We start from the raw sequence: 11,458 nt of genomic DNA on the forward strand, positions 1-11,458 counted from the left end.
AAAATTTAAACATGCTTACTGAAAGCAAATCAGATTGTGCTTTACCAAAACAGAAGGAAATATTTAACCCCGATTCACTAATCTCAGCCTGGCTGAGTTTCCTGACGAACATTCGCTACCCATCATCCACCTTTTCTTTTCTTTTTTTGCAAAAAAAAATCTCAAAAAATTAATAGGACGTGATGACGACATGCACTGGCCCATTCTTTGTTTACATCCCTCCTCTTTCCGACCCCTCCAAACCCTCGATTGGCGAGATTGGTTGCAAGGGATAGCAGAGACATTCGCGATCTGCTTCCTGATTGGGCAGAGCGTTCATAAAAAAAAAAGGTGGAACGCAACTGGGGGTGCGGCTTTACGTGATTGCGCTGTCCGCTGATTGTCAGTGCAGCAGTGCCTCAGTTCGGCCGCTTGCCTCTTGGGTTGAGGAAGCTATCATTGCTTCGCGCCGGTTCCTGCATTTTCGTCTCGTGTGAACCTCCGTCGGTGTGAGGAAGTCCTCGTTACCTTGAAGGCAAGAGGAACAAGCAGAAGGTGGGGACGACGAGGGAGCCGAGCATGGCGGCATCCGTGCCAGATAAAAACATCAAGAAGAAGACGGAGAAAAAGCTGGCTGCTCGAGAGGAAGCCAAATTGCTGGCCAGTTTCATGGCGGTCATGAATAATATGAGAAAGCAAGTAAGTGGAGGAGGAAGGGAAGGCGGAGGTGAACTCTGGGCCTCCCGTAAAGAACCCTTGGCGGAGGATCCAGCAAAAAACCGACGCTGGGGTGGGGACTATGTGTCGGATCCCTTGCTCGAAACCGAGTGACCAAAGCTGTAGCAGTTATAAGTCTCTAGCGCACTGGCTTCCTAGTTTACAATATCCCTGGGAGAGGGCCCCGTTTTGAAGGGATTGACCTGGCATTCTTTTGTTATTTTTCCAAGTCTTGGTGTTCTTCCGTATGGTAAACGAGGGCGGGGTGCCAGCTGCTGCCGGCATAACGCTGCCGGTTCATTGGTAAGATTTGAAGTAGGAGCATCTTCGTTTATCCCTCAATTTCTTACATTAGTATAATCTGATTCTTTTACATTTAAAAAAAAATGAAATTCTGATATTCTAGAAGGATTAAGGTGTGTGGTTCTATAACCCAGTCTGTTCCATTTGGTACAAGTTACAATTAATTATGTTAACTTTATAGTTAATTTAAATTGGAAGAAGATAATACTGTACAATGTGCTCTGATACTATCCTGCAAGTAGTAAATATAGTTCAATTTGAGCAACTTTCATACTGTGGAGTTTAACTTCCAGAATTAATCAGGCAGCAATATAAGGTTTAATGAAGAAAAAAACATTTCTACCAGTTTCTTTGAATATAAGAAATATATATCTGTATCATAACTATGTGCTTTTGTTGGTTCTATTTTAGAAAACGCTATGTGACGTTATATTGATAGTCCAGGAAAGGAGGATCCCAGCTCATCGGGTTGTACTTGCATCAGCCAGTCACTTTTTTCACTTAATGTTTACCAGTAAGGGTTTGTTTTCCAGTTCAGCTTTTAATAGTCTCTTTAAAATATCAATTTATTATCCTTAAATTTGCAAAAAAGGGAAAACACATTAATTAGTAGTATTGAATATAAGTCTTGGTAAGCCTAATTAAACGATGACATTAATGCCTTTATATATTACCTTATTTTCTATAGATAAAAACTACCCATAGGAAATAATCAATAGATAGTTGGAAAAATACAGAATCCAGAATACCATGGTCTTTCGAGACTAAAAGATGTTAATGCAAAAAAAAAGAAGTTGGGAAAAGTAATGTTTCCTCCATGACAGCATGTTTTGTGAAAATAATATGAAAATAATCCTTCAGGAGTAGCCTAACATCCCATCCTACACGTAGCTGGGTCACTAGCTATTTCTAAATAAGCCAGAAATAGGTGATTAGGTGCAAATAAGCATTGTGCTATTGCCACTGACTCAGTTGTGCTTCTGGAAGAATGACAGAACTTTCACTTTGAAATAGAATGCTGTGTGGAGTTTGGAGGTGCATAGTGGCCCCGATGCTAAGAACTGCTTTACTCTGTCTCCTCAGCTTTTCTGCTGTTGCTAAGCTTCTATAGTACACAATGTTCCCATAAATGTCCTAAGATGACAATGGGAGAGTATATTTTGATCCATCCCTTCTCACTTTAATCAGTTTAATCAGGATAGGGATTACGGGTCTGGCTGATACAGTACTGCTACTTAGTCCACTGAGCCATAATTCTTGATAGCTGTAAGTGTGATAGATGTGGGCTACTGCTAAATAGTGGGTGTGAGTAACAATAATAACTGGAACATACCTAAAGGTATATAATGAGTGTCTTGCATCTGAGAAGAGCTCCCAAAAGAAATAGGTTTACCATTCAAAGATCAGAGTGATAGTTCTGCAAGCTTTAAAAAAAAAACCTTTTCATAATATTATCTAATTACAGCAAATATGATTGAATCCAAATCATTTGAAGTTGAATTAAAGGATGCTGAGCCAGATATAATTGAACAGCTGGTGGAGTTTGCTTATACTGCAAGGTAAGTATATCAATATTCACTATTGATAACTATCTACAAATACAAATCTAGAAAACTATTCATGTGATTACGTTGGGCATTCAAATACCAAATACAGTACTAGTATATATTTAATACATAATGTTATTTTAAATGTTGCAAGAAATATTCGCATTAATTTTACATGCAAATATTATAGCTGTATTTCCTTACATATTTTTAATTGTTAAAGTTAAGAAAATCTTCTCAAGAAAGCTCGTTAGAATGCTATTTATAAACTTTAATATATATGTATATGTCAGGGTTTATATGTATATTTGTTAAAATATTCGTGTAAACATTTTCTTTTTCAGAATTTCTGTAAACAGCAACAATGTCCAATCATTGTTGGATGCAGCAAATCAATATCAAATTGAACCTGTGAAAAAAATGTGTGTAGAATTTTTAAAAGAGCAAGTGGATGCCACAAATTGTCTTGGTAAGGCATCTCTCTTCTGTTAAAGATATTACAAGATTTCAAAGTTTGGAATGAAGAACTTTGTTCACTGTGTATTGTATTTTGGAAAGAAGCATCAACAACTCAAGAGGCACAAAAATGTGTATTTTATATAATATCTCACGAAGCTAGCATTTCTTTTTTCTATCTTGCATTAGGTATAAGTGTATTAGCAGAGTGCCTTGACTGCCCAGAATTGAAGGCTACTGCAGATGATTATATTTATCAGCACTTCACAGAGGTGTACAAGACCGATGAGTTCCAACAGTTAGATGTTAAACGTGTGACACATCTCCTCAATCAAGATACTCTGACTGTAAGAGCTGAAGATCAGGTAATTTAAAAAGAAAACCGTTTTTTAAAACTTCATATCTTCCTCAATCTCAGGTCTTCTACCAGAAACTTGCCCAGTATCTTAGCTGTTCCCAGCACTGCACTCTTCAAACAGAGCTCTGATGCCATTCCTGGGATCTGTTGGAGTCACACTTCCAGCTTAGGAGTCACAGCTGCAAGTACTTTTACCACCCCTGGGATCACTTTGGCCTTTACTTTCTGCATCTAGTTCTTCCTTCAGGTCTAGTTGATGCATAGTTCTTAAGTTCCACAAGGGCATGACATTCTTAATGTTAGCAGTTAATGTGGAACAGCTATTATTAATATCAATATTTGTTTTCCAATACTCTTTACAAATTTTGAATGGAAAAAAAAAAGAACTCGTCAATTAAAATTGACAAGTGGTGATACTGGTAGAAGAAAAAATGTCTCAAGTAATAGTGGCACTTTCTGCTAAATGTCCAAAATTAACTTTGTAGTTTGAAGTGGAACTTTAATTTACTTTAAATATCTTTTTTTGCCATTTCTAAAATAGACTGCTATATATATGTGATTAATTAAATATCTTTCCTGATTTCTAGGTTTATGATGCTGCTGTCCGTTGGTTAAAGTATGATGAGCCAAACCGTCAGCCCTATATGGTTGATATCCTTGCTAAAGTCAGATTTCCTTTAATTTCAAAGAATTTCCTTAGTAAAACTGTACAGGCAGAGCCACTTATACAGGACAACCCAGAGTGTCTCAAAATGGTTATAAGTAAGTTTATCATCAAGATGTCTTCTCAACATTCTAATACTTATTTCCTCTGTAGGCTGCTTATTTCACCACAAAACCCTATGCAAATAACTCCTGAAAAAGAGCTAATTTTATCCATTGGGAGTGGGTGGGTAAGAAACCAAGTGTCATTTATATTATAGCTCTCTCCTTCCAAGAAAAATGTTATCAGACTTTAGTCCTCCTTTCAGGAAAATCTGTTTTTTCACAGGCCATACTTTCTTTGTATTCCAAAACCTTTTTTAAGAAGCCCCACACCTGCTTTGAATAAGGATGATTTGCAGTACACTGATAAATTATAATTGTAAAACAAGTAACAGTGGTAGCTGTGGATGTTTTTGATAATTCCTTTGAGATTGCGTGTGAACATGCAAGGGTGAGGAAATAAGTGCTCCACAGAAGGAGGAAACTGATGCACTATTTTATTTGAAGACCCCCTTGTACAAAAAGTGTACATAATACTTATTATGCCTTATGTTGGAAATAAAGATGTAACTTTGGACTGCACAAAATTGGATTTCCCCCCTTTTTTATTTAGGTGGAATGAGATACCATCTCCTTTCTCCAGAAGACAGAGAAGAATTGGTGGATGGGACTCGTCCCAGAAGGAAAAAGCACGAGTACCGTATTGCCTTGTTTGGAGGATCACAGCCACAATCATGTCGATACTTCAATCCAAAGGTAATTCTGATCTTCCATTGTTTGTATGGATTAGAAATACTATGTAAAGGTATATCTTTGCTTAATGCATCATCTCATATTCCTGCATTTTGTGGTTCTATGTTAGTTATTTTATTTTTATTTCACGTGGAACCTAATTTATGCTTTAAAGGAGAGAAAAGCTGAGGGATGCAGTTGTTTCCTATCAATATAATCTCTTGTTTACATGTTTGATATTGCACAAAACGAAATAAAAAAGCTTGTTTTTCCTAAATTAGATCAGGGCAGATTGGACTCCTAAAGAATGATATACCGGGAGATTATAGTTTCTAGAGTACAGTTCTATTCTGCGGTTGCTGCAGCAATTCAACACTTTTTAAATATATAATATTGTTAGGGACATGGGACTGACATAGTTCACGCGATTTACTTAACAACCATAAAATCAGATCAGTTCACATGGTCATCCACTTAAAAACCACAGTGACTTAAAGCAAAATTCCAGACCATTGCAGTTTCTCACCTTAATATATCACGTTCTGAGGATAACATGAACAGAAATATTCATGTTATCCTCAAACCCTTAAAAAAGAATGAAATAAAAATAAAATATTAATGATCCCAAAACTGAAGACTTTTTTTAAAAAAACATGGTTGAAAATATTCTATATGACTATGATTTATTTTTATACAGGATTACAGTTGGACAGACATCCGATGTCCTTTTGAAAAGCGGAGGGATGCAGCTTGTGTTTTCTGGGATAATGTAGTTTATATTTTGGGCGGTTCCCAGCTTTTCCCTATAAAACGAATGGATTGCTATAATGTTGTTAAAGACAGCTGGTATTCCAAACTGGGTCCTCCAACTCCTCGTGACAGCCTTGCAGCATGTGCAGCAGAGGGTAAAATTTACACATCTGGTGGTTCAGAAGTAGGTAAGACACATTTAGGGAGATGGCTGTGGAAATATTAAAAGAGGAGCTACATTTGGTACTGTATCATTAAAAATGTTTCTTTTAAAAGAAGTAGAGTACAGTTAATACTGTTATGCCAATTTTGGAACCATAGCACAGTAATGCTACATGTATTAATAAAGGTTTTACAACTTGGATTATTTTCTATACATGCAGTAGATACGTAGATATTTATATGGGTATAATTTTCACTTAATGCATTTAGCTCATTGGAGTTGAATAACATATAAACATGTGAAATGCAGCTCTTTTTTTGCAAAGCTTTTTGATGATTTTCTGATTATATTTTTAGAAAAAATTCTTTGTATATGCGCTTACTTGTATAGATCTTTTTTATCTATCCGTATGTATGTATGTATGTATGTAGATTGTTCTGAGTTCGGGTTTTGCCCCGTGTAATATTTTGAGTGTCTATGCGACGTTTCGGTGAAATCACATTCACCATCATCAGGCTGATTTCACCGAAACGTCGCATAGACACTCAAAATATTACACGGGGCAAAACCCGAACTCAGAACAATCTACATACATATACCCGTGAAAATCTACGAAAACAAATATATATATATATATATGTGTGTCACATGTTTTTTTTGCTGAATTTGAAAATTAAGGGAGACTAAGATAGATCTATTTCAGCCTTATTTTGGCCTCATCAGCTAGCCGTACCCACTGGGACTTGAACCTGCAACCTTTGCCTTGTAAGGCAGAGAATTATCCTCTAAACTACAGTATCCAATCCCTTCAGATATATATATATATGTATGGATATACATACACCTTTGTTATGTATATATATATATAAATACACCTTTGGTTTTAAATTCTTTTCTCATTATTCATGGTAATAAATAAGTCTGTATCTATCACAAGGCACATACCCAGTATAACCACAATATTAGCCATGACCCAGCAGCATTATGTTGGAAGCTATCAAATAATCTGTTTTACTTCTTTCCTGGCTTCTGCTTTAGGAGTAGGATGTAATTAGAAGAATTTTTTCTACTGGCCTTTCCATTGGAGAGCCATTTTCTATGCCCCTTGACTTGAGTCACTGAAGGGAGAGCATGCATATCTCAAGTTTCCTCCCTACTAGCATGGCAAAAAGATTCTTAGATTTTGTTTACATTATTTTCACTATTTTCTCATTTGTTTTCTCCGTGCTTTTACTGAGAATTGCAATAAAAAGTGCTTTTTAATCTTCCATTAATCAGATGTTGTCTTCAATACAACTAATCTGATTTAGTGTTGAGAAATTGAGGAGATGTCAAGTTAGTATTCCCTGGAAATGTGTCAAAATCTGGGCCACTATTGAGAGTTTATTGTCTACTAAGAATATTATGTTAATAAGCAAATGGTCTCATTGTCTTTTTTGTTTTGTTTAAAGGAAATTCTGCTTTATATTTATTTGAATGCTACGATACCAGGACTGAAAGTTGGCACACAAAGCCCAGTATGTTGACTCAGCGATGCAGTCATGGGATGGTAGAAGCAAACGGCCTGATTTATGTATGCGGAGGAAGTTTAGGGAATAATGTATCTGGAAGAGTCTTGAGTTCCTGTGAAGTTTATGATCCAGCAAAGGAAACGTAAGTACTGGCCTTAACTCCCTGTCAAAAGCTTGTACAGTGGTACTTCGGTACTCGAATGCTTCCTTTCTCGTACATTTCGGATAACGAACAAAATTTTCGGCAAAAATTTGCTTCGGTATCTGAACAAAAATTCAGATACCAAACAGCCAGAGAAAATTTTGTTCATTATCCGAAATGTAATCCCGGCAGCTTCAGGGGGCTGAGGAGCTCTCTAAGAGCTCCAAGCTGCAGGAAGGGTGGGGGCTGCTGCAATCTTGGCAGCTTCTGGGGGCTCCTTTCCTCATTGCTTCCTCTTATTACCTGTAAGCAGCTTCAAAAACTTTCTCCTTCCCTGTGGCTGCAACAGCGGCGGCTTCCCTTCCAGTAGCAACAGCGCCGGGAACGTCGCGTGATGAAGGGAAGCCGCCGGAGCCATCTCAGCAGTGGCTGCCGCTCCAGCAGCTTCCCTTCATTACGTGACTTCCCGGCGCTCTTGCTACTGGAAGGGAAGCCGCCGCTATTGCAGCCACAGGAAAGGAGAAAGTTTTTGAAGCTGCTTACAAGTAATAAAAGGAAGCAATGAGGAAAAGTGCCCCCCAAAGCTGCTGGGATTGCAGCAGCCCCCACCTTTCCTGCAGCTTGGCGTAGCGAATTTATTTATCCCATTGGAAATAAAGAAAATAGATTTAATTGGTTCCCAGCGAGTTAACAGGGGCTGGGAACCAATTAAAACCATTTCCATTATTTCCTATGGGATAAATAAATTCGGTACTCGACCAAATCGGTTCTCGACCACACTTCTGGAACGAATTGTGGTCGAGTACCGAGGTACCACTGTATCAGGAATGGATTTCTTCACATTGTAAAATTGTAGAAAAGTTTGATTTCTAACTTGTATAATCGTTTTTCAAAACATTGAAACTATTTTCTTCTTATTTGGGGAAGAAAATGCCAAAGACCTTCCCAAGACTCCCATTTTAAGTAGAGCTGCAACTGTTGAGATAAGAGAACTAATAGCTAATTAAAACATTTCTCATTAAGTCTTGATCACATTTAATGTAAAGGAAAATATAGTATGAAACTGTGCATTTTAAATATTTGCAGGTGGACTGAGCTATGTCCAATGCTTGAAGCCCGAAAGAACCATGGTTTGGTGGTGGTGAAAGATAAAATATTTGCTGTAGGGGGGCAAAATAGCTTAGGTATGTATTAATAATTTATTCTACTGGCATAAGGCTGTATGGACTGTTTCAGTATTAAAATAAATATAACCTTAAGTTCTGCTTTCTAAAAGATAAAGACATCAACCCTCCTGATGCTTTAAAAGGTATGGGCTTTAAAAATTGTCATGTTATTTCAAGCAGATTGGAATAAGTATAAAATTTTGTTCAGCATCAGAAGATGCTGAATGCATCTTTAAATGCAACAGAAGGTAGTTCCTTAAAACTATCCCATCCTGATTGTCCACAATCAGGAACTATTAAATGTCCTTTATCCAGGAGTTTTTTTCTTTCATATTAATGATGTTAAATCATATAAATAAAATGCAGATGCTAGTTACACAATAATGATTAAAATATTTCCTTATAAATATTCTGATAATATCCCTAACAAACTAACAAAATAGTTTTAATTTTAATATTCATTACCTCTCATATATGTATAACATGTTAATTTGCAGGTCTTATGACCAACAAATTTCTAAATGTAACTTTATATTACCAATATATCCTGTAAACAATCTTTTATGTTGTAGTTCCATATGTATTTATCTGTAAGTAAGAATGATAATATTTGTGGAACTTAGTTAACAAGCTAAGTTAATACAATTTAGGTAGTTAGCACAATTTCAATAATTTTGTGGCTTTATGATTCCATTTTATTACATCCTCACTATTTACGGACATTTTGTATTGATGATGAAATATAACTCAGGCATAAATCTATTAATATTTCAATATTTTCTTAATTTTAGATAGAATTTTTAAATTTAAACATTTAATATTTTAAAATTATAAACTCCCATGTCTTAGAAGTAAGTTCTATGAAACTCTGGATCTATTCTGGACGTTAAATTATTATTTCATAATAATTATTACATCAAATTACTGTACTATAGTTTGAAAGTTACTTTTCATCTCTATGACCTATATATTTTACCTATTTTTATAGCAAACTGTTTCTTTAAACCACTCAATTAACTTATAATTTATTATATTGGTAAAATATTTTTAATTTGTTAGAAAAAAGTTTTAATCCTAAAATTATAATGACAAAATTATATTGGCTTAATAATTATTTTCTTTCTTCCTTATAAAGGTGGCTTAGACAGTGTGGAATACTATGACATTAAACTGAATGAGTGGAAGATGGTTTCCCCAATGTCATGGAAAGGTGTAACTGTAAAATGTGCTGCTGTGGGTTCCACAATTTATGTTCTAGCTGGATTTCAGGGTGTGGGTCGCTTGGGGCACATCCTTGAATATAACACTGAATTTGACAAATGGACAGCAAACTCTAAGGTTCGTGCTTTTCCAGTGACCAGCTGTTTAATTTGTGTAGTTGATATTTGTGGAGCAAATGAAGAGACATTAGAAACTTAAAAAGTTTAGAATAATAAGAAGGACCCCTGAAAGAAATTGCTATTTCTTCCTTTTAGTTATATTTTACCAGTCTGTAAAATGGGGGAAAAATTACCGTAAATGTGATTTTTATTATTAACTTTTTGTAATTTGAGTTTTCTCATTTGAGTCCCTTCTATGCATTGGGACTACCATTTTTTAGGAATACAAGAAGCATCAGAGTATAAGACGCACCTTATTTTGGGGGGGAGAAAAACATGGGAAAAAAGCCCTCTGCCTCCCAGAAATTTGGCAAATAGCTAACAGCAGAGATGATATACACTGTTTGCTGTGTATTTCTATGCATGTGTGCCTGACCCATAGAAATAGCAAACAATTGAAGAAATGTACATTATAGCAGTATATTGAAAGTTTCCTTAAATGTAATCACATTAACTCCTCTCAATTATTTAAATAGTTCTACTCCAAATATGACTAAGTGAGGGTTTAACTCTGCTGCTTTATCTTAATATTTAAAAAGTACACCGTTACATTTCAGATTATATTTTTACAGATCTTTAAAATTGATGTGGCTTTTGGGAAGTATTCTCTGCTATTTAAAAGAAGATACAATAGCACTGATATTCTTCAGATCAAACATTTATTCTAAAAAGCTTCTTCATTTTGTTAAGTTAATAATAAAGCAGATTTTTTTAAAAAAATAAGACCAATAATTTAAACATTATATAGGCATATACAGTGATCCCCCGGTTATTGCGTCCCCGACCATTGCGAACAGGGTAATTTGCGATTTTTGAACCCGGAAGTCAAAACACCATCTGCGCATGCGTGCCCTTTTTTCTATGGGCACGCATGCGTAGATGGCGCCCGGCAGATCAGCTGCTGGGCGGCTTCCCTGGGTCTTCCCCCTCTTGCTGGCGGGAGGGCGAAGCCCCCCCAGCACCCGCTCACCCGCCCTTCGCCCTTCGCCCGGGAAGTTCGCCAGGAGTCAGCGGAGAACGGCGCGCCTGTTTTAAAACGATCGGAGCCGGCCGGCTCCGATCGTTTTAAAGCAGGCGCGCCGTTCTCCGCTGACTCCTAAAGCGGGGAAGTTCGCCAGGAGTCAGCGGAGAACGGCGCAACTGTTTTAAAACGATCGGAGCTTTCCAATGAGTCCCGAAGACAAACGTCAAACTTCCGCGTTTGTCTTCGGGACTCATTGGAAAGCCGCGCGGGTGTTTTAAAATGTCGCCGCCGACATGGGGGGCTCGCTAGCACCCCCCCAAACCTGGGTTGGGGGTTCGGGGGGGTGCTAGCGAGCCCCCCATGTCGGCGGCGACGTTTTAAAACAGCCGCGCCGCCCCCAATCTTCGGCTCCTCGCTAGCGCTGCGGAAGTTAAAAACACCATCTGCACATGCGCAGATGGTGTTTTTACTTCCGCAGCGCTACTTCGCAAAACCCGCTCGTTGCGGGGGGTCCTGGAACGGAACCCTCGCAACGAGCGGGGGATCATTGTATAGTTGTTGACTTACCTCCTTGCAGCAAAAAACA

At 37.3% G+C, this 11,458-nt stretch overlaps 1 protein-coding gene across 2 annotated transcripts; it reads left to right on the forward strand.

Moving 5' to 3' along the window:
• The first annotated feature begins 477 nt into the window (after positions 1 to 477).
• Positions 478 to 10,628, forward strand: KLHL7 (kelch like family member 7). 2 transcript variants are annotated; one of them, XM_070729904.1, is made up of 11 exons: positions 478 to 678; positions 1,411 to 1,513; positions 2,465 to 2,558; positions 2,891 to 3,015; positions 3,192 to 3,367; positions 3,948 to 4,122; positions 4,679 to 4,821; positions 5,495 to 5,735; positions 7,162 to 7,363; positions 8,450 to 8,547; positions 9,665 to 10,628. In XM_070729904.1, the coding sequence occupies exons 1-11, from the start codon at positions 559 to 561 to the stop codon at positions 9,946 to 9,948; spliced, it is 1,761 nt and encodes a 586-aa protein (XP_070586005.1). In that variant the 5' UTR covers positions 478 to 558; the 3' UTR covers positions 9,949 to 10,628. The 2 variants fall into 2 exon arrangements, with proteins under 2 accessions (XP_070586005.1, XP_070586007.1); XM_070729906.1 differs by lacking the exon at positions 1,411 to 1,513 and having other exon boundaries at positions 597 to 678.
• Positions 10,629 to 11,458: the final 830 nt, after the last annotated feature.

Source organism: Erythrolamprus reginae, chromosome Z, assembly GCF_031021105.1.
Source record: "Erythrolamprus reginae isolate rEryReg1 chromosome Z, rEryReg1.hap1, whole genome shotgun sequence".
Taxonomy (NCBI): Eukaryota; Metazoa; Chordata; class Lepidosauria; order Squamata; family Dipsadidae; genus Erythrolamprus; species Erythrolamprus reginae.